This window comes from Phocoena sinus, chromosome 6 (genome assembly GCF_008692025.1).
Source record: "Phocoena sinus isolate mPhoSin1 chromosome 6, mPhoSin1.pri, whole genome shotgun sequence".
NCBI classification, from domain to species: domain Eukaryota; kingdom Metazoa; phylum Chordata; class Mammalia; order Artiodactyla; family Phocoenidae; genus Phocoena; species Phocoena sinus.
The window spans coordinates 98,006,208-98,029,321 of record NC_045768.1 but is presented as its reverse complement, the minus strand read 5'-3'; the positions used below and the strand labels follow the sequence as shown (position 1 = coordinate 98,029,321).

Below are 23,114 nucleotides of genomic sequence, written 5' to 3'. Positions count from 1 at the left end.
ATATTCCACTATTAAAATGTATCATTTTTATGATACATTTAAAATGTATCACTAACATAAATAATTCAACAGTTATTAATTTTACACATAAATCTTTGGCTGCATTTCTGATTATTTCCTTACGATAGGTTCCAAATCAAAGGGTATACATTTTTTTAGAGCCTGATATGTTTCATGACAGTAATCTATTGTAAACTTTATAAGATTGGAATTGTTGATGCTACAACAGAAACAACATAAAAGAAAATGAAATTCTTCCCAGCAACTGTTATTACCTGAAGTTTAACAAAGTACTCTGACTTAATGCTGACTGATGACATGAAATCCTAAGTAGAAAACGAATCATCAAAGTTAGTATTTTACTTACACAGAGTAGCACACCGTTCTGAGCAGGGGTTTATAGCTTAAACAAAAGAATAGGTGTGTTTCTAGTACCATAGAGCAAGGGAAGATGGTGGGGAACATTCCTGCAAGTTAAAAAAAAAACTGGGATTTTCTTCTAGTTTGACACTGATTGTGGGACCTGAGACACATCTCCTAGCTTCTTGAATCTCAGATTTCTCATCTGTGAGATGAAAGGCTTGGTCTAGGTCAGTGTTTCTCAGTGGGCAGCACAGGTAACACTTGTGGCACATGGGCTATTTTGGGGTGGTACATAGACATAGACAGTTATTTTTTTGGCATGGCACATAAAGTTATCTTTTTAAATGATAGTATTTCAGTTTTTAAAAAGAGTGGATTTAGAGGAAAAGATTAAGTAAATAACAATACAGGTAGTCCTCAGATATGACATAAACTACTGAGGTGATGGGCAAATGTCTGATGTTTGAGAAATATAGAGCTAGGTGATCTCTGTAGAACTTGCTTAATGTGTGAGGTAGAATTTCAGATATAAAAAGCCGGCCAGCAATGCTTCCTTGGAAGGCATTCTGTGAACGAGGTAGAGTTATTCAGATGTATAAGGAGTAACAGAGACACAGGCATGGAAAAGGTTCAGATACCATCCTATCACTGGGAGTCTGGGGTTAGCAGATGCAAACTAGTATATATAGGATGGATAAACAAAAAGGTCCTACTGTATAGCACAGGGAACTATATGCAATATCCTATGATAAACCATAATGGAAAAGAGTATGAAAAGGAATATATATATGTGTGTACCTGAATCACTGTGCTGTACAGCAGAAGTCAACAGAACATTGTAAATTAACTGTCCTTCAATAAAATATAAACAAACAAACAAGCAAAGACCATCCTATCACTTGCAACTCTTTGTACTTCTCATTTTAATAGTGAGTTTCACTTGTCTGGGCAGAATTTCTCCCAGATCCTCCCGAAAAACCTGGCAGAGGAGCCACCCCTGGCACCCTCACCATGCTCAGGGCGGTTCTGGACACTCCTCAGTGGTTGCTGAAGAAGGGGAGAGAGTCCCGGAAGCTGGTGTTGCTGGTGGTGTTTGTCGCTCTACTCCTGGATAACATGCTGCTCACTGTGGTGGGTACGTTTGGGGGGCTTGGCGCTGGGGGTTAATTTGCTCTGGTCCCCAGAGGACAGCACATACCCTGTTAGAATTCAGCAGTGAATGGACTGGAGAATTTTTCTTTTTGTGCTTGAAAACACAAAGAAAGATTGCTGGGGATTAGAAGAAATGGCAGGAAATGGAGTCTGAAGCTTGCCAACCTTTGCTGAAAGACCCCAGAGGTTCAAAGAGAAGGAGGTTCAGAGAGCATCTGACCGAATCAAAGGGACTGACCCGGAGCCAGAACTGGCAATACTTTTCTTCCTCCCCATACTCTCTTCCTAAGGTGCTAATGACTCCAAATGCCCTCTGGGATTGTGAGCACCTTCTCACCATGTTGCCTTTGTCTGCTCTGTCAAAATAACACACTTTATATGGATATCCAACTTCTTATCAAAACCTACCTTTCCTGTGGTTCTTTCCCTCCCAGTCCTTCTTTTTTAGTTGGTAGTCTATTCATTTTCACATTCAGTTGTACTGGTATATAAATGGGAACCAGCAGGTTTCCCCTTCTGGATAAAATATATGCTTTTAAACAAGAATCTTCCTGAAACAAATGATAAATCCAATATAGTCAGTTCTTATTATTCATGGTGTTATGCTCTATAAATTTTCTGTGAACACTGGATTTAGTCTATACTAAATAATTTCTCCTCGGGGAAATACACACACACACACATGCCCCTCCCGCCCCCCCCCATACATATGTGTGTGTGTGCACACCATATAGATTATAATCTTAAATCTTAAAAACAACACATCCTGGTAGATTGTATTTTCTTTACAAAAGAGAAAACGAACTTCAGAGGTGTTAAGTGACTTGCCTGAGGCGACCCCACTAACAGGTGCTGAGCTGGGATTCAGGCTGTGCCCAACTGGCCCTAGAGCTGGAGTTTCTTGCACCTTGCTGCCCTTCCCCGCCCCATGCTCTGCATCTCTGTGTGAGAGTGAAAGAAGAAGGCAGAGCCCACCTTGTTCAACCTCAGCTGCAAAAGTGAGCATCTGGTGACTCTGTTTTCCACACTCTCTGCATGTATGTCTGAGAAAACCCACGATGGCTTTGTGAGCATTGACTTTTCGGATTACAAACATTGGCCAGTAGACGAATTAGCCAATATGGAATCCATGAATAATGAGGACCAATTGTATGATGGTTGGAATTCAGGTACTTGAGCTAACAGGATAACTCGGGCAGGCACAGTCTTCTAGTAGGCTTCAGATCATGTCACTTGGACGCCTTCCTGAGCATGAGTCTGGACCTCATGGTAATGTCCCTGAACTGACTAGCAGTCAGAAGACAGTCTGTCCTTAGCCCTCATTACTTGTTCTTCTTAACTTTCAGTGCCCATTGTGCCCACCTACCTATATGCCACAGAGTTCAAAGTCAACACTTCTGTGTACCCTGGGCCCACCACGGCTTCCCAGCCTGCCCTCACTTCTGCCTTTTCCACCATCTTCTCCTTCTTTGAAAACAACACCTTGGCTATCGAAGAAAGTGTACGCAGTGGCATAGCATGGACAATTGACACTCCCGGCACCGTCCCCCCTCTGGTCACCGAAGCCATCCCAGCCCATGAAAACAACTGCTTTCAAGGCACAGAGTTCTTGAAGGAAGAGAACCTATGGGTTGGACTTCTGTTTGCTTCCAAGGCTCTGATGCAACTTCTGGTCAACCCATTCGTGGGGCCTCTCACCAACAGGTATCTCAAGGGGTACAGTGCCCCACAGGGTACTCAGGGGCTCAGAAATAAGAGAATGGGCTGAGGTATCATAAAGGTGGTGATAAAGAAGGGAAAACTCACTTGTCTGCACCCCAGGGTGGTCAGCTGTTTGGGAAAGATAGCATGATATTGATAAAATGACTTGGGCTTCAGATTTTCTTAGTGATGTAATGACTGTTGAGTACCAAGAAGAGAACCAGGGAACAGAAGTATACTACTGGTATTATTTCAGTGCCCTGGAACATGGCTTGAACGGGGTAAGGGTAGAAATAAGACAGGCCTCTTGCAGGATAGAGCACTGGCTTCTTAGTGCTTGTGTTTGGGATTATCCTCATGTTTCAGAAAGATATGCCTTCTGACTAGGTTATTTATCTTTTCTGGAAAAGAGGATTTGGGCCCTGGCCAACAGGTAAATTTGCATGTTTGTTTATATGCATTCACATGTCATATTCCGTCTCTGTACCTGCATTCGGAGACATGTTTTGCCATGCACTCAAATAACTGCATTTTTGTTCCCAATTACATGAAAAAATATAGTGCAAGTATACAGAGGCCTATTGGAATCGTACCTTTTTTTAATTCCCTTTTAGGATTGGATATCACATTCCCATGTTTGCTGGCTTTGTTATCATGTTTACCTCCACAGTTAGTAAGTAATTTGCTACCTCTTTTCTTCACTTCATTGATTAACTTTGATTTTATCACATGCATTACCAGGAAGAGAGCAGGGTCAAGTGAGCTAATTAGTCATCTGACTAAGTGACCTATGACACTGATTTAAATGCTTTACAGTTTTCGTTATGGGGACTAGAGCAGTAGAGGCAACTCAGTTGGCATTTGTATATCATGCTATAAAAGAACAGATACTTCACTTCCTTCAGCTTGGAAAAATTGTGAAGGCTGTTTTAATTTGTATGCAGTAATGTGTATGTGTGTATCTATCAGTAATCCCTTGAATGAGTTTAGTACAAACCTCCCATCTTTTTTTTTTTAAATAAATTTATTTATCTATTTTTGGCTGCGTCAGGTCTTTGTTGCCACGCGCAGGCTTTCTCTAGTTGCGGAGGGCTGGGGCTACTCCTTGTTGCGGTGCGCAGGCTTCTCACTGCGGTGTCTTCTCTTGTTGTGGAGCACGGTCTCTAGGCACGGGAGCTTCAGTAGTTGCGGCACACGGGCTCAGTAGTTGTGGCTCGCGGGCTCTAGAGCGCAGGCTCAGTAGTTGTGGCGCACGGGCTTAGTTGCTCTGTGGCATGTGGGATCTTCCTGGACCGGGGCTGGAACCCGTGTCTCCTGCATTGGCAGGCAGATTCTTAACCACTGCGCCACCAGGGAAGCCCCAAACCTCCCATCTTGGAGAAGAGGTCATCGTATTTTGATACGTAAAGGTAAAGGGCAACTAACAAAGAATCTAAATTGGGCAGTAGCAACTGGAAAATTCCATAAAAGTTCACTCCCTTCAAGGAAGGCCATTAAAGATTATAGCTTTGGAAAATAGATGTGCTAAGGAAACAAGAAAGAGAAAGACAAATAGTCTACCCAGTATCAGATAACTGTTCCCTAAAGATGGAATAAGAACAGTAAGTGAAATAAAATACATCTGGAAATTGACCCTGAGAAAATAAGAAAAAAATGAATGTGGAGTGGTGGGGGAGAGTTTAATAAAGGGGAAGGCATCCTGCTGCCTCTGCTGCCTCTCTGCTCCGAATAACATACCTTCTCCCTCTTGTTTTTTTTATTACCTTTCTGTTACTTTTCTACTTTTTCTATTGCTCTCTCTCAAATTTTCTTCCCTTCCAGCATAGGACTTGACTCCTGTCAACCGATACTGAACAGGAATTTGTTGCATTCAGGGCTGGAAGGTGCAAAGTGCAGGAGCTCAATGTGTGACGTTCTGTCTGAGAACTTCAGCTTACTTGCGACATTCTAGTTGAATCAAAGAAAATGAAGAAATTAAAGTTAGAAATCTTTATGGAACTTCTAGGAGCTCAGCCTATGCCAAACAGTAAATTAAAAACTAATAAGACGCTCGATTTCATCACATGAGGCATAGTTCATGTCACAAAATTTTATGGTACACACACATGATGCCTTGATGGTGATGGTGAAAAGTCACTGAGGTGAAAAGTCACTGAGGGAACATAAAGAATGAAAAGACATGGCTCTGTTTACCCAGGGGTTCTTAATGCTTGCCTGGGAGCCATGACAAACACCCTGCAAAATAAGATAATGCAGTGTCCTAGTGGATCCCAAACTTTTTAGCATAAGGTCCTTTCCTGATTCTCTGTCAAGAACTGATTTTTTTTTTAAACATTATATTTTTTTATTAATTTATTTATTTTCGGCTGCGTTGGGTCTTCATTGTTGCGCACAGGCTTTCTCTAGTTGTGGTGAGGGGGGCTGCTCTTCCTTACGGTGCACAGGCTTCTCATTGCGGTGGCTTCTCTTGTGGAGCATGGGCTCTAGGTATGCAGGCTTCAGTAGTTGTGGCACGTGGGCTCAGTGGTGTGGCTCGTGGGCTCTAGAGCACAGGCTCATTAGTTGTGGCACATGGGCTTAGTTCTCCATGGCATGTAGGATCTACCCGGACAAGGGCTCGAACCCGTGTCCCTTGCATTAGCAGGCAGATTCTTAACCACTGTGCCACCAGGGAAGTCCAAGAACTCATGTTTTGAAAGCTTTTCTTAACTACTGAACTGTATATATTAAATAATGATTATCGTTTCCATGCCATAACTAGTGTTGCTATACTGAGTTAGCCTAACTCTAGCAAACGTTTGATGTTTAGGGGTCCTATGTAGCATTCCTTCAGGGTTTTTAAATACTAAAATGAGGTTGCTAATGCCCATCACCCCCCCGAAGGACCCCCAGCTGGGAAACATGCTTAATGTAATTAGGAGCTAAATGGTGGCCCGTGTTGGGGCACAAAGTGAAAAATTACTTTGGTCTTCCTAAATAGGGAGATCAACCATCCTAGTTTGCCTGGGATTGAGGGGCTTCCTGGGATGCGAGACTTTTGATTTTAAAACCGCAAAGGTCCTGGTCCAACAGAGATGAGTTGGTCACACCATTCCTAGAGGACATAGGGGTAGCAGACCTTGAACAGAGTGGAAATCAGAAAGCCTGGGAGAAAGCATTGGAGGCCTGGCCCAGGAGAGACCAATCATTTGCATGTTTGGGAGACGGTGTGCTCATGTCGGGAAGTAATGGGAGATTATAAACACAACCAAAGACATCTAATGAATGGGCAAAGGGATTCAGATTATGCCGATTCAGACACTTTGGGAGGGAGTCTTCTCTCTTTCTGTGGTGTTGTCCTGGAATTGGAGATGAGACATGTCTGGACCCACCAACCTTACTACCACTGCCCTATAATTTAGTTGTTGATAACACATTCCTGTTTGGTTCTCAGTTTCGTGTATGTTAGTCTCTAGTAGACTGAATCTCTTCAAGGGCATGAACTGGATATTCTCTTTATCTCACATCTGCTACAGAGTACAGCATAGCTGCATGGTCAGTATTACTTAGTAAATACTCACTGATCTGATTTGGCTAAAAGATCCTCCAATATAAGGGGAAGGATCTGATTGGATTACAAGATATTATTTTCTACACAGTACCAACGGTCCTTCAAGTACACATAGCTTTTGTCCCACACTCCAGATGACCCAATGGGACCCAACAGTGGCAAAGATCAAATCTGGGTATTGCATATAGAGGATCCAGAAGTAGGGTCCAGGGACCAGTTCTCAGCCCAGGGCATTGGGTTTCATGCACAGCCCTGACTCCAGTGGACAGGATGTTGGGTTTTAAGCAGGAAATGTGGACACTCAGCCTTCCAGCCACTGTGTGGTGAATCAGTTTATGCTTTGGTTTCTCTGTCTTCATGCCAGTTAAAATGCAATCCTAATTAAGGGGGAAGGATTAGAAAGACAACTCTGAAAACAGGGAGCAGTGATCGTGCTTTATTAAAACATACGCGTAATGGCTCATGTCTATAGTATCGTGAGTCCATTTTCTGGTGGCCAGGGAATCAAAGGCATTTTTGCTAACTGGAGCATTCTTGCTATTCTCTTTGCCCAGTGTTTGCTTTTTCTGGTACCTATACCCTGCTCTTTGTGGCCCGAACTCTTCAAGGCATTGGATCTTCATTTTCATCTGTTGCAGGTAACGCCGACATCTTACACACACACACACACACACACACACACACACACACACACACACACATCTCTCACCATCTCTTACTACCATCAGACCCTATAAGATTTATATGAAGAAATTAAGGAAAATATCATCATAGTTGTGATTGTTGCATAGATTGTGATATGTATCTCTGCATAGTTGCGGAAATTGCGATTTATTAAAAACAAGATAATTGTAGAGTTGCTGGTAGTGCCTATAAATCTCTAAGCGTGACATAATTTTCTTTGATATTTAGATGCTGCTAGCTCAGGTCAGACCAAGCCCAAGGTAAAACTGTGAAGTATGCCAGGTTTTGATTTAATGCCACTCTATGGTCTTTTCTCTATCCCCCTCTTACCATTTTATAGAAGTAGTAAAGTTAATACTGTTGGTAATACCATCCCAGTTTGCAAAGTACTATCAAATACAATATTTAATGTAACCCTATGAAGCAGAGATTTTATGACATTTTACACATGAGTAAATGGGCATAAGAGCCCAGCCCACACTCTCTCCCAAGTGCTTTTATACTCTTCCTTGGGCATCCCCATTGAATAGAGCAGTGCTCTGTGTCCATAGGTTTTTCCCTTCCTTGACCTGCTCCATATCCATGGATTCAGGGAAATGTACTAGGAAATGATAAAATAATGTGAAATGCAGGATCACTGGACAATGGTATTCTGCATTACCCTTCCCAGAGACTTTTGCACTTCTAATGATATTCTGAACAGAAGGAGTGAGCAAGGTAGGCATTTGGGGGACCTGTGGGAGGCAGTATTTGCAAAATACTATGGGTTAGGTTCTATAAAACCCCCAAAACTGAAACTCTAGCTAAGACGACCCCTGAAGATATAATAGGGGCAAGACCAAGGACTCAGTGAGAGAGGCAGAGACTAGGCTAATTCTACCTGCCTCTCTCCTTTCAGGTCTTGGGATGCTGGCAAGTGTCTACACTGATGACTGTGAGAGAGGGCAGGCCATGGGAATTGCCTTGGGGGGCCTGGCCTTGGGAGTGCTAGGTAAGTGGCACTGGCCCCAGGTCTGGGTTCAGGAGGATGAGCTACAGCAGACTCTCCGAAGACAGCCCCAGGAGGCAGGTGTTTCTAAGGTCATGGAAGACAGCATTTTTCTTCCTTCTCTGTCCCACCATGTTTTGAGTCCTTCTGAAATTCTGCCCAGGAAAAGCAGAATCTCTTTCCCCTTGGGGAGCTGAGCAGCCCATAAGGGCCTGGGAATGGTCCAGAAACCTACTCTATTCAAGGGAGTGAATATCTGCATGTTAGCAGCCACCGCCTTACCTCTGCTTCCATACGTGGCCAGTGCTTTCAACATGAGAACACGCTCTTTGTCAGGTTCTGTGCTAAATATATACATAATCTCTTTTATTCCTCACTACCACACTGTAAAAGAGGAATGATCATCCCCATTACACAGATGAGGATAAGAAACGTTCATAGCCATCCAAGGTCACATGGCCGGGAAATGCCAGAGCAAGGATACAGACTCAGATTTTCTGGGATTGAATCCCAAGCTCCAAACCATAAGTTTATGCTTTCTTTGAGGTTCATCCAAAGTCTGGTTTAACTGACTAGTCCCACAAGCCACAGACTTTTACTGAGTACGTATTGTGTGCCAAGCACAATGCTGACACAGAGGGGATGTAGGTCAGACGCCTCAGACGTGCTTCCTGCCCTCTAGGAATTTTCTAGCTAATTGAGAAGAAAACACCAAAAATCTCTTCCCTGCTCTCTACCACCACAGTGAGGAGAGGGAAGCAAAGCCCTGCTCTTTGTTAGTATCCACCTCCCCAAACACCCAGGCTAACACTTTGGTGCATCCTCGTCCCCTTTATCACCTCTCACTCCCAAATGAATAAGCCTGTTAAACCCTCCTCAGCCACTTGCTCAAAGCCAGCACCTCATCACGTCTCAGTTGGAACAAGACACGAGCCTCCTGCCTGATCTGCACGTTGTCTCCTTCCTCCAAGGTTCTGCCCGAAGGAGCTTCCTATGACCAGAGCTGGTGTTTCTTCCCTGCCAAAAAGCACTGGTCTTTCTCCCTAGCCCACAAGGCCAAGTACATGCTTTATCTGGATATACAGGGCCCTTGGCTATTTGGTCTCAACCTTCCCCACCTCTTCTCATCTCCCAAATACTCCTATTCTAGTAACAGGGACTTTCTTCTATTTCTGCTCTATCCACACTCTCTTTTCTGACACCTCTGTGTTCTTCACACATGCTTCTTCCCCACAAGTATTATTACCCAGTTGACAAAGCCCCTGTGGCCACCTGAACTCACTCTACTGTGATTACGTAACATTTTGTGGATGGAACATTTACTTTTCACCATGTTCTAATTATTTGGGTCCCCCCACGCCCACACACACATTTCTTCCACTAGAAAGTGAGCCCCTTGGAAGTGGGTCTTCTTCATCTCTGAATCCTCAAAACCTCGTGTCCTCATGTGGAGCTCAGCCCCTAGCAGGCCATCAGGAAATGCTCACTGGGTATAGGAGGACAAGTCATGCTGGCTGGAATCCATGCCTGTTTTGCTTTTCTAGCGGGTGCTCCGTTTGGAAGTGTGACATATGTATTTTGGGGTAAGATTGTACCCTTCCTCATCTTGGCCTCCCTGGCACTACTGGATGGAGGTAAGTCACCATAAGAGGCCACCAGGCAGGCGAGAGCCCAGGTCAGGTTGGGAATGCATTACGCTATGGTGTCCATGTTGACATATTTGGGTGGATCAAGGACTGCCCCATCATAAGAGAGAGGGAGGAAGCTCAGGGAATTAGATCTGCAAGAGGTAGGGTGGCTGTTATTGGATCCTCCATCTAATAAGTGGACACACTGAACTATTTCTCACTCCCTCTTCCTTTCTTAGCACTCCAGCTTTGCATCCTACAGCCTTCCAAAGTCTCTCCTGAGGTAAGTGGATACCAAGTTCCATTGCCAAGAGAGTGATAGAATGGATAGGTGCAGTGACCCAGGCCTGCCTAGACCATCCGTGTCAAACCATAAGAAGAAAAGGGAGTGGAGCTGGAGAAAGCAAGAACTGTACTGGATTCCCAATAGGGTCACGTTTAGGATAGCATGAGGGATGGGGAAGGAGTCTGGCTTGATGTTGGACCAAGATGGAGGAAGGGCCTTATAAAGAATCAAAGAAACCTTACTGAGTTATGTATAATAACTCAGAACCAGGATGACAATGACATTGGGACCTGAGTATTTATAGTTATAATATCTCAGAGCTAAAGAAGACCTTGGAGGCCATCCAAACAATCTCTACCCCCAAAGCATACTTACAGACTGTCATTCTGTAGCAGTTAAATATCAGAGTTGGTATCTGTCTGACTCTAAGACAGAGATGGCTCTGGGAAATCTATACCAAGTCATGAAGAAAGATAAGAGAATACAGACAATATGGGAATGTTTGATCTAAGGACCTTGATTTTGTAGCCAAGTCAGATGGTAGTGTTGGTATCGTAGGGGCGCACTACTTGTGATTGGTGTCTGAAGTGGGGGGCAATCTTGTGGGGTCTGTGCTAGCTCCAAGTAATTAGTGCTAGAATTGAATTAAACTTTAGGGACACCCAGTTGGTTCACAGAGAATTGGAGAATTGCTTGGTGTGAAAAAAGCACACCCATTTGGTATCAGAAGTGTTGTAAGTAGAGGAGTGATTTTCCTTTAGTACCTTTTTGAATAATTTTGATTTTTAGATGGTAATGTTCTATGTATTCAAAAAAGTATTTTTTTTTTTTCTGGCTGGCATACCAGTTCGATATTTTTTTCATTCTTCTATATTTGGGCATTTAGGTAGTTTCCAGTATTTTGCAGCTACAAATAGTGCTGCAATGAATAACCTTGTGTATAGGCATTGTTATAGAGTTGGCGGTAATCTTTAGAGTAGATTTCTAAAAGTGAAATTGTCAGGAATCCCCTGGCAGTCCAGTGGTTGAGACTCCACACTTTCACTGCCGAGGGCCCGGGGTTCAATCCCTGGTCAGAGAACTAAGATCCCACAAGCCACATGGTGCAGCCAAAAACAAAAACAAATAAAAGTGAAATTGTTGGGTCAAAGGGTTTATTGGACTTCTTTATGTACATTTTATGATTTAGATCTGTCTCTTTACTTGAATTATATATGGGATAGGCCATGATCTTTTTAGTTTTAGTATCTCTGAATATTGCAATCCACCCTGTGTGGATGCAGAGAGGGTTATCATATCAAAACTATTAAATCTATTACAAGATAGAATGTGGTAAACACCAGAGATTAGGACACAGTACTCAGGAAATTTGAAAGAGAGAGAAGTTCCAGCTCCTGAGTCAGGGAACACTGGATAAGAAGGAGCCATTTAAGCTTGACCTTGACGAATGGGTGAGGTTTGGATCTATGCAAAGGAGAAGGAAGGGAGTTTAGGTAAAGATAACCATGACAACTGAGGGCCTGCTTGTATGCATAGAAGGAAGGTAGATGCTAGGTTTATCTGGAATGAAGTTTTTTGAGGGGTGCGGGATGTTATAATTGGACATTTAGGCTGGCATTTTAATCTAGATGTTCAGGCTCCTTCGGCCACACCAGTCCGGTATGGCTCCACACGGTCAAAACAAAGCATTCAGGAAGCTTGAGCAGCTTTCTGAGTTGTTACCTCTAGGCTCACCTTTGGGGTTCAGCACTCTGCCTGTGGTCCTTCCTGGATGAATATTGGTGCTGGCAAGATCTAGTGGAGAGGCCCGAGGCCAGGAGTCCAGACACCTGTTGTCCAACGTTGGCCTTGCTGACAATCCACTCTGATCTGGTTGATGGTCACTCAAAGGCAGGAATCATGTCTGGAATATGTTGTCCTACTCTTTGTGACTGCCTTGCACACGGGGGCTGTGCGGCCACCAGCTCACTCTGTGACATTGGGCAAGTCACCTCCTCTTCTATGACGTGGGTGTCTGGTCTCTCCAGTAAGGGAGCTGACGTAGACGGTCTCTGAGGTCCTTCCTGCACGCTCTCAGATTCTGTGAAAACAGGAGAGATGTATACACGGTACAAATGGAAGTTTTTTGTTGCCCATGTTCTCAGAGTGCCAAGGGGACTCCTCTCCTCACACTTGTCAGAGACCCATTTATCCTGGTGGCTGCAGGTAAGCTGACGTTGCCTCCCTTTGGGCTGGGAGAGTCTGAGCTTCAGGGCAGCCTTGGGGGCTCACTGAACCATCTCCCCAGGGTCCCTCTGCTTTGCCAACATGGGGGTGGCCATGCTCGAGCCCACACTGCCCATCTGGATGATGCAGACCATGTGTGCCCCTGAGTGGCAGCTAGGTAAGTGACCTCAGTCCCCAACTCGGGCTTGGGCAGAGAGGCGTGCTATGGGCCCTTTCTCAGGTAATCGGCAAGCATCATCAGGGCCAGGTCTTCAGAGTCACAGAAGGACAGTGTGCTTCCTTCACAGAATTACCTTCCCTGCCCACACCTGTGAATCAAGCCTGATTTAGTGGGCAGTCCCTTCAAGAGGCAGGCCAAGGACCAGTTCTCTCAGGGTTACTTGAGAGGCTGCCTCCTGGGCTTGAAGTCCTAAAAATGTCTGTCCAATAAAACATAACTCTCAACTTAAAAAAAAAAAAAAAACGGAGAAGAAGAAGAAAATGAGAAGCAGGCTGAGAAGGGCAGGGTTGGGGGGGTGTTGATAGGTGATGGAGAGGCAACATACCTAGCTGGGTGGATGAATAACTTCTAGTCTAAAGACCTTGGGTTTTTATTTCTGCCCCATTGAGTTGCTGTGCACACTTGTGAAAATCACAACTTTCTGAGCACCACTTCTCTCATCTCTAAAATGGATATCAGGATACTATCTAGTTCAGAGGGTAAATCTGAGGAACAAATGACATAATCTGTGGCAAAGCTTTGCATCCGTAGAACATTAACAAGGCACCACTGTTACCAAAACTGATACGTTCTTCTTTCCCACTCCCTGTCCCCCAGATTACCCTTTTGCTATCTTTTTACCTCTAAAAAGGTGCTAATGGAGTATATTGTTCTGTGAGGGAGGCCTCTGGCCTCCTCTGCTCCATGGAGAGATGTCCTCATGACCCATCTGAGCTTAGAGAGCAGGCTCTGGACCTTTCCAGGAAGCCTGAGGAAAGGGGACAGAGAAGGTCACGTGCAAATGGCTCAGTCACTGCAGGGAGGAGAGGCTTAAGTGGCCAGAGGGGAAACTGACAAGAACCTGATAACAGCTTAATATACAATGAAAAGCACTAAATCTAATTTTTTAGCGGACCAGGCTAAGCAAGGCTCCCAGCTGCGCTTGTAGCCCTAAATTGAATTTTTCTGGGCAGCAGCTGCCTCTGACCATGACAGTTAATTGAGTTAGTTGGTGCTTGGTGCAAATAAACATCCCCTGCCTCAAGGCTCTAGCCGCTCAGGCTCTTGGGGCAGAGGGGCAACCAACCTTGGCTCAGAACGGCCTCTCTCCAGCCCTTCTTCGCCCCGCAGAAATATTAAAAGCAAACCAGCTATCAGCCAGTAACTGGTGAATTGCTGACTTTGGGTTTAATTGTAAACATCCTGACAGATTCTGTTAGGCGGCACTGTTTCCTGTCAGGGTACAGAGAAGCAGAGAGAGGCTGGTGAGTCACAAGGAAACTCACAGGCCTGGTGCCACCCAGTGCCTTGTGCAGGCGAGGCTGCGGTAGAAAGCCCTCAGGAGAGTAAGTGAGACTGAGAAGGCCTTGTCCTCCGCCATCCCTTACAACTTTTCTCAGTGCCCTCTGCATCTGTAAGTCTAACTTCAAATGTTCTCACCTGGAGAGTGTGTTAAAATTCAGATTGCGAGGCCCCATCCAGCAATTCAGCAGAAACAAGTTTGTATTCCTGGTGAGTTTCCCAGTGAGGCTGATATGGCGTCAGCGACCACACCGAAAAATATTGCTTTCAACGCAGAACCCTCTCCAAGTTGTTGGGAGGAACAATTTGCAGTGTGTGACTGACCATTCTCCAAGTGGCCCGTTGTGTGCCCGTGACTCTCACCCAGTGGAAAGAGCTCAGGCTTTGGAAACAAGCCCACCTGGGTTGAAATCCTGACCCAGCCACTTACGGGTTGTGTCCTTGGATAAGTTACTTAACGTCTTCAAAGCCCACTTTTTTTCATTTGTAAAAACGGAGGCACTTTTCTGGTTGTTTTCAGGGTTAAATAGATCTTTGCATTCTAAAGGCATTAGCACAGTGCCTGGAATAGAGGATATAGTCAAGAAATCACTTTGACAGTCACAGCTCTGTGTAATTCCCCACCCCTTGAAGATATGCTGTGAAATATATATGTGCCTGTAGACATATAGTCTGGAACACCTCTTTTGCACAAAATGCTACTGAATTGCAAGCTATACTCAGATCCTAAAGAACAAGCCACACTGACTGAGGAAAATCTCATTCAGGAAATCCCACATCACTTAAAATGATGTCAAGGAGATGTATCTAGGAGGCCTGTGGGCTTGGTACAGGTGCCCATTTCCAGATACCAGGTAGGCAATTGAGTAGCTGTACTATTACATTTTTTAAAAGCAATTAAACAGAAACACATGGTTACAGTTTGAAACAGATTGCCACCTGTACAGATAGACTAGACAAACACACTAAGGTGTGTTTCACCTCCAGCCCACAGAAGAGAATATTAAAAGCAAACAAGACCTCAGCCAGTAACTGGTGAATTGTTGACTCTGGGTTTAATTGTAATCATCATGACAGTTTCTATTAGGCAGCACTGTTTCCTCTCCATACAGAGAGGCAGAGAGAGCTGGTGAGACCCAAGGAAACTCACACCACTCATTCCATGCAGTTCTTTATGCCAGAGCCATCTGTGCTGCCACACTGCTGGTGGGGTGGTGGAAACACCTGGAGGTGGAGGGAGAAGGTCTGGGTTCAAGTCCTGACCCTGTTACTCCCTGGTTATGATGATAATAGTTAAGGCCGATGCTCAGAGAGCACTTATTCTGTGCCAGGCGCCTTGCAAAATGGTCCCTTTGCATTATCTCAATTAAGCCTTATAACCAGCCTATCTGGTACCAATTATTATTATTCCCATATTTTAGAGATTTCTTAATCTGACCCAATTTCCCATTACCCTCCCAAATCCTGGGTCTTGTGGAAGTCCCTGCCATCAACAAGTGTCCCTATGCCCTCAGCCTCTTTTCTCTGAACACTTCTTTCATCTTCTTGCCCTGAGACCCGAATGTTTTCTGAGAACACCATTTTCCCACAGCCTTCTTGATGGAAGTTCATGTTCCTTTAGGCTTTGCTTTCTTTCGCTGCTTCTGAATCATTTCTTCTTCATTCCCCTTCAAAGGCCCTGACTCCCATGAAAATCGTGTCGTTAGATTATACCACCCCACCCTTCTTTATTGCAGTTATCTACTGACCCCTGAGTTATCCCGTCTCATTCATTAAATCCACCAACACCTGGCTTATATTCATTTCACCTTTATTCCTGTCACCACTTTTGGTGACTTCCATATCCGGGTGGATAACCTTACCAACATCTTGGCTTATTCCTTAATCTACTCTCTTGCAATAATCTTCTTCTCCTCTCCACCTTAACCAATCAAACCTTTATATAATATTGACCTTGACCTCACCATTAATCGTAGCTTCTCTGAAATTTCACTTCCAAGCGGTGCAGTTATCACCTTACATATTCCCTGCTCAGGTATTCTAATACCCCTATATTAACACATTTTGGCTACACTGGGATCACCAGTCCATTCAATTCTTTCTCTGTTTCCCTCACTACTCATGTCCTGTCTTCTTTCTTTACTCAGCTTGGAGTCCATCGTGATGAATCCACGTCCATCATTAATGTCACTCCTTTGAAAGCATCGTTAATTTCTTTGCCCCACCCGCTCCCTCTGGGGTTGTCACACGGGAAGCCTTAACTCTGGTTAAGCCTATCTGGTTGCCGACTCCTTGCATGCACCTGAGCAGTGACATGGGGCTGTAGGAAAACACACACTAGGTAGGCTGTTGGTCTCAACTTATACTTATGGCCACAAATCTAAAGTGGGTTTTCATACTGTCCAACAATCTTTCTTTAAGCCCCTAGTTATGTTCTTCCTACTTTCCAAAAGGACTGGTTTACACTTCTCCATTCAAACCTCCTACACACCCTCATCCCTTCACCTTCATCATCCTCAACTCCCAGTCATTGAGAAAACAGAAGCAACAAGACCTTGCATGTTCTCATCACTACATATACTTACTTCCCCATACCTGTGCGTACATCCACTGCCTTCTCTTTATGGTTGGAACATCCCAGCTCCTTCAGAGGTCAAACTTCTTTTTTCTTTTCTTTTCTTCTTCTTTTTCCTTCTGGATTCCGTCTCCTCCTACTTCATTGACTACTCCTTATCACCTTTGCTACCTCCTCCTCGTTTGTTAACTTTTAAAGGTAGGAGTCCCAGAAGGCTCAGTCCATAGATATATCTATTCTTCTATCTCTGATCTTTCATGGGTGATCCCAGCCATTCCCATGGCTTTAAGAACTAATTGGTAAACCAATTAGTAGAACGCTTATGTCTGTGGGTAGGATTTCTCCTCGGAACTCTAGACTTGTCCACTCAATGGGCCTTCCTATTTGCATTAAATGTTTTTGTTTGTTTGTTTTTCTTGCTACAAACCTTCTGTCTTGGTTATTCAGTTCTCAGCTTAAATGTTACCTCCTCAAAGAAGCCTTCCCTGATCCCCTAAATCTAAGTTAGCCCTTATTCCTGGTCACTCTTCCATACTGCCACATTAAACTTTCTTCACAGAACTTATCACTTGTCAAAATTATCTTTTTCATTTATTTGTTTACTTGTTTATTGTCTATCTCCCCCCCCTTGGAATGTAAGCTCCCAGGAAGCCAGGATTTTGTCTATTTTATTCACCCTTCTGACCCTGGTCCCTAGAATACCTGGTACATAGTAAAAACTCATTAAAATGCTCATTAAAATGCTACATGAATGAATAAATGAAAGAACAAATCAATGATACTCAGAGAGGGTAAATTCCCCATGGTCACAGAGCTAAAAAGTGGTCAAGCCACAGTTTGAACTCAGCACCAAAGCCCATGTTCCAGGGTACCTGACTCTACTGTCACAAACAAACAGTGTGATAAGGGCTTCAGTTTACAAAATCCTTTTACATACATTTATCTAATTTGCTCCTTAGCGTAATTTGGTATGATAGAATCACAGCTTTGTTTTTAGGACTCTGCGCTTCCACTGCAGGGGGCATGGGTTCGATCCCGGGTCAGGGAACTAAGATCCCGCAAGCCTTGAGGTGTGGCCAAAAAACAAACAAAAAAAAGTCACTGTCACAGCAATAGAAGGGCAGGTAAATAGCAAGGCAGGATTTTACTTCCTAGGAGGTATGTAAGCCTTTCTCTAAAGCTCATGCTCTTATGCTGATAATCACGTGTATTTTATACATGAGAATGGCTCATCAAAGCCATTCATCAGGAAATCCAATAGGGGAGCTAAAAACACGTTAAATGTGTTGAAGCTAAACACAGCCCTGCTCTTGAGGAAAGCAGAGTGTGGAGCCCTATGTCATCTGCTCTGGGTTTGCACAAGGACCTCCAACCCACAAAACAAAGCGGTTTGGGATCCTTGAAGGTAACAGGGGGACTTCACTGTCCTGTAAGAAACAAGGTGTTTTAGAGTAACTGGGTACATTCTAAGGTAAGGGCCTGTGTCTTTCCACAGGTCTAGCTTTCTTGCCTGCCAGTGTGTCCTACCTCATTGGCACCAACCTCTTCGGCGTGTTGGCCAACAAGATGGGTCGGTATGTAGCCTGGGGATCTGGGAAAAGTCAGGTGGGAGAGTCTTCTGAGGTGTTCCCTGCACCTGGGATGATGAATAATAGCTTCTCTGAGGTTGAAACTTGAGAACAAGTACACACAGATAAAAACTGCCCACTGGGAGGATGGGGATGGGTAGATGGTAAGGGCAATATAGAGAAAGGATGGTCCTGAGCTGGCTGCTATAGAAGAGGCAGTGAATATATGAGAGACAACCTTTACTATCCAGATGTTTGTTGTCCAGTTGAAGAGATAAAATAATTCCACAGAGAACAGGTATGAAGAAAGCAGTACCTTGGGGCAGTGGTTGTCAAACTATATTCCATGGACCCCCAGGGAGCTCTACAGGTGTGCGTCGGAGGCCACTGAGTGGAAAGCGTTGGGGGCTAAGAGGTATGAGTCTGGTTTCTGTCCCTCCACTACAGTGAGAACACCTTTAATTTTACCATTGGAGTTCAGCACAAAGATTTTAAAAATAAATTAAAAAACCATTGCCATAGGAAATCAGAGAAAGGAAGAAGTTTGGTATGTTTTGTGGTTTTTGAGATGGACCCTGAAGACCAGATAAAATATGAATAGGTGAGAGGTAGGCTGAATCGGGAAACAGCAGAAATTAAGTTTGAGGATTATCCCCACGGGGCAAGTACCTTCTGAGTCAGCTGCTTCCTCTTCTAAGGGAAGGAAGAATATGTCCCATTGCTCTTCATCTGCTTCTACTGGAAAGAGGTGTGGAGTCAGGGAAGAGGTGAGGGGCCAGGAAGGGACAGGGCAAGGGCTCACCTGGGCATAAACTGGTCCTGTAGAGATGTGCTTATCTTCTCATATCCTAAGGGGTTCCTGGAAGTAGGGGTGGTAGGACTGGCCAGCGTGTTGGTGATGGGGTGGCAGGTGGAAGGGATCTCTCCCCTTTGCACTGTTTAATGATGGCTGTTTTCTTCCAGGTGGCTGTGCTCCCTGATTGGGATGGTGGTAGTAGGTACCAGCTTGCTTTGTGTAAGTATAATAAGGGCTTGTTGAGAGAGAGAGAGAGAGAGAGAAACCCGGACATTTAAGGACCACTTTCCTTTGAAATGAGCAGAGGGTTGATTTGGCAAGGATTGTCAGAAAGACTGTTTCTGTGTAGGTAGGAATTTAGCACTGGAGGAGATGCCACCAGTCATCCCACTGAAAGGAGGTGGGGAAGGAGAAGGAGAGGGCAGTGGGGCAGCTGGAGACAGAGGTCTGAGGCATTATGGTTGGGCACATGAAGGAATACATGTGGTATCTATTTCTGGGGTCTGTAAACTGGTGCGTTTTATGCCTTCATTTACTCATCTCACCCTGACAGGACCCCATAAGCCACCAGGGGAACCATTATCTGTGCTTCCATCTCTAGCGCCAGAATGTTTGGTAGAGGAAGAAAGAAAGAAGGGCTCTTCCATTTCCAGGAGCCCCCTTCAAGCGCTCTGAGCCTTCATTTTCTCCTCTCCACCATAAGGATCAGAAGCACACTTGCCTCGTAGGCTTGAAGGAGGATAAGATGGCTGTAAAGCAGTGAACACAGTGCTCAAGAAAGGCTGGAGGTCCTCACTGGGAGCTCAACCTCCGTGTTCAGTTCCAACTTTGTCACTTACTCCTCGCGTGACTTTGAGCTTGCTACGTCACCTCCCTTTACTCAGTATCTTCACCTGTGTAAAGAGGATTCTGAGAGCACCTCACAGGGTTACCCACACCAGCTGCAGCCGTGTCTGGCATGCAGTGAGCCCACAGTGAATTTTATCCAGTACTAGTGATAAAATAGAAATAGCCCTTGAGGATTCACCCCTAAAATTGTTTATAGCCACTAATATCTAAATGGTATGTGAAACTTCTAAGGGGTGAGTGTGCTGGTATAGCAGGTTTGGGTGACAGATGCTCAGGGAGGGAGGTAAGGAACCAGCAAAAGAGGAAAAGAAGGCTTCCGTGGGGGATGGATGGGGAGGGCAAGAGAATGAGTTTCACAAGCTTGCTGAAGCGGCGATGCAAAGCACGCCACCTGCCCTGCTAGCTTATAGGTAATTGGTTGCTGGCATTTCTTTTTTGTCTTCTTGCTCCACTGGCTCCCAGTTAGGGTTTAAGTAAAACCTCTGGATGATGTTGCAAATAGAAAAGAGAGGAAACTCCACTCAGTGAAGAGTGAGGCTGGAAGTATGAGTCTGGGTGGAGGGGGTAGAGGAAGGGGAGGAAGAAAGAGTCCATGCAGCAGAAAAGGGCCATTGTTATGGTTTCATAGAGTCAAATCTGAGGTTCACACCTGATCTTACCACTTACGTTCTGTAATTCTCGATAGGACATTTAACCCGAATGGCACCAATCTAGTCTTCCTATCTTTAGACGGAAGTAAAGATTCTTTTTCATCAGAAGGTATAAGAATGCACGGAGATAATGTCTGTGGCACGTAGCGCCTGGTCGATGACGCATTTTGTAGGAAAACTCTTTGTTTTTGTGCTGCTCCCACCTGACCCAGCTGGACTCCTGATGGACTCTTCTTCCTTTCCTGCTGCAGATTCCTCTGGCTCATAATATTTTTGGTCTCATCGGCCCCAATGCAGGGCTTGGCTTTTCCATAGGTAAGAAGTGCCCTTAAAGGTAACAAGAAGCTCCTGAACGTTGGCTTTGGGTCAGATCAGAGGGGGTATATGGAAAGGCAGAAGAAGCAGGAGAGCGGCTGGCAGGGTTATGGAGAGATGGGCTCATAACTCCTGGTAGGAATGGGTGTCAGTTCTGAGGGGAGGACAGACAGCAGGCAAAGGCAGTGGACTAAAGGGGGGGGGAGGAGGGAGGATGCCACAAACAGGGAGGGGGACTGTGGGTAGAGCTGACTGCGGTGTCCTGCTTGCTCTGACCACAGGCATGGTGGATTCCTCTATGATGCCCATCATGGGACACCTGGTGGACCTGCGCCATGCCCCGGTGTACGGGAGTATCTATGCCATCGCTGACGTGGCTTTTTGCATGGGCTTTGCTATAGGTATGTTGGTGGAGGGATAGGGGAGCACCAGGACCTGGTACCCCACTCTCCCTTTATCTACTGTCACCAGGTAGAAGAGGCTGATTCTCCTAGGGTTCTGCAGATATTTGACCCTGGGACATCCCCTGGGTCACCTGCTGCCCCTAGCATGGTGTCCTCCCTGTGACCAAGACTCAATAAATACGTGTAGATTTGCTTTACTCCTCGCAGGCCCATCCACTGGGGGTGCCATCGTGCAAGCCATTGGCTTCCCCTGGCTCATGGTCATCATCGGGGTCATCAACATCATCTACGCTCCTCTCTGCTACTACCTGAGGAGCCCCCCAGCCAAGGAGGAGAAGCTTGTAAGGGGCTCTGACTACTGCTGAAAAAATAATAATCTTCTGTTTCTTTCCATGTCTCTCATCCCTTTATATCCCGTGCTCTTATTTCCCCCCTCCTTGATAGGCTCTCTGCTTTGCCATGTTTTCTGATGCCCCTTTCGTCTCCCTCTTTCCTTTGTGCCCTTCCTTATTTTCCCTTCTCTACACTTTCTCTCTTACACTGGTCAGTTAGGAAGGGTCCTAAGTACAGAAGGAAAATGGGATGCTTGTAAAGTGTTGGGGTCAGGGATCATCAAAGGCATCCTATATTTGCTGTAGTTACAAGCAAAGTTTGAATTACCAAATGATGCCCACAAAATGGACAGAATTCCACTGGGCACATTCATTCTTCATTCACTCACATCTGTCATTGTCCTTACCAGGTCATTTCTTAAAGTACAAACACCCCAGGGGAGAGAACCACAGCATGTGATTTTAGTTAATAAGATACTTTCCTCTCACCGCAGCAGGAGCACCCTGAGGGTCTGGGTGGGTTAGGGATGGATGCGGAGAATGCTTAAAGGAGCAAAAGAAGACGTGAAAGTCTGATGGGAGGTGGTGCCCATTTCAGCTGGCTCCCTGCTATAGCCTGTACTACTGCTGAAAGGATTCAATTAAAAGCATGTCAGATGATTGTCTTGACTAGGGTGACTACACCTTGGTCCCTTGGGTGGCCTATGCACATACATGAAGCAGAGCAAGTGTCCTTTGCTGGTTTCTTGAGTCTTTTCTGTGCAGCACTAGACTTGGATGAGCTAGTTGGGGAAGGGCATGGGGAAGCTGGTGAAGGATGCGCAGTGATTCCTCTTTCTGCCTCTTGCTGCAGGCAGTTCTGAGCCAGGACTGCCCCATGGAGACCCGGATGCACGCAGCCGAGAAGCACATGAGGGAATTTCCTCTGGGAGAGGACAGCAATGAGGAGCCTGGCTGTGAGGAGTAGCAGCAGAAACTGGTCCCTGGACCTCGTCACGTGAGGCTCAGACTTCAGTGACTGACTCGTTCCCTGGATGCGGATCTCCACAGGCTGTTCTTCACTTTTCTCTCCCCTGGTGTCTCCTTTCCTCCCCTCCCATGCATGCTGTTTCCTGGTTCTCTCCTCACCTGTGCCACCTCTAGCTCTCCCTTTAAGCTTCGATGCCTCAGCCAGCCCACCTTTTGTGGGAGGACAGAGTGATGCTTCCTCCTCGGTTTCTGTAAGGCAGTGTGGGTTCTGCGAGGGGTGACTCATTTCACGGAGGCGGCAGTGAGCGGTGTTCCCTGAAACCAGTGGGGTGGCTGACAAAACTCATTTCATCTGTTATCTGATTTTCTTTGGCACCTTCCCAACAGACTATAAGAGTTTTGTCCTCTGTTGCTCGACATGGCCCTCCCTGACTTTTCCCAGATGAGTTGAGAAAGCGTCCTCATAAATTTCTTAGATTCTTAGAAATAAATGTAGGAGGACAGAAAACACAGTCTATGAGCTCTAAGATTTCATGGGAACAAGGGTAAAGCAACTGTCCTGGAATCCCTTCCAACT

The 23,114-nt window shown here is 45.2% G+C and overlaps 1 protein-coding gene across 3 annotated transcripts; it reads left to right on the top strand.

The window, feature by feature from the left end:
• The first annotated feature begins 1,374 nt into the window (after positions 1–1,374).
• Positions 1,375–22,863, top strand: SLC18A1 (solute carrier family 18 member A1). 3 transcript variants are annotated; one of them, XM_032635499.1, is made up of 15 exons: positions 1,375–1,498; positions 2,862–3,219; positions 3,831–3,889; positions 7,321–7,404; positions 8,349–8,441; positions 9,983–10,072; positions 10,306–10,349; positions 12,497–12,557; positions 12,640–12,735; positions 18,150–18,228; positions 19,186–19,237; positions 20,769–20,832; positions 21,114–21,233; positions 21,444–21,577; positions 22,422–22,863. In XM_032635499.1, the coding sequence occupies exons 1-15, from the start codon at positions 1,375–1,377 to the stop codon at positions 22,533–22,535; spliced, it is 1,572 nt and encodes a 523-aa protein (XP_032491390.1). In that variant the 3' UTR covers positions 22,536–22,863. The 3 variants fall into 3 exon arrangements, with proteins under 3 accessions (XP_032491390.1, XP_032491391.1, XP_032491392.1); XM_032635500.1 differs by lacking the exon at positions 12,640–12,735; XM_032635501.1 differs by lacking the exon at positions 21,444–21,577 and having other exon boundaries at positions 21,114–21,237; positions 22,426–22,863.
• The last annotated feature ends 251 nt before the right edge of the window (positions 22,864–23,114 follow it).

What these genes read in the sequence shown, in the direction of transcription:
- SLC18A1 (XM_032635499.1), top strand. Translation starts at nt 1,375, where the DNA reads ATGCTCAGGGCGGTTCTGGACACTCCTCAGTGGTTGCTGAAGAAGGGG. An exon ending in TAGGTACCAGCTTGCTTTGT is followed by an intron (nt 19,238 to 20,768) that starts GTAAGTATAATA and finishes TTCCTGCTGCAG; the next exon opens with ATTCCTCTGGCTCATAATAT. An exon ending in AGGGCTTGGCTTTTCCATAG is followed by an intron (nt 20,833 to 21,113) that starts GTAAGAAGTGCC and finishes CTCTGACCACAG; the next exon opens with GCATGGTGGATTCCTCTATG.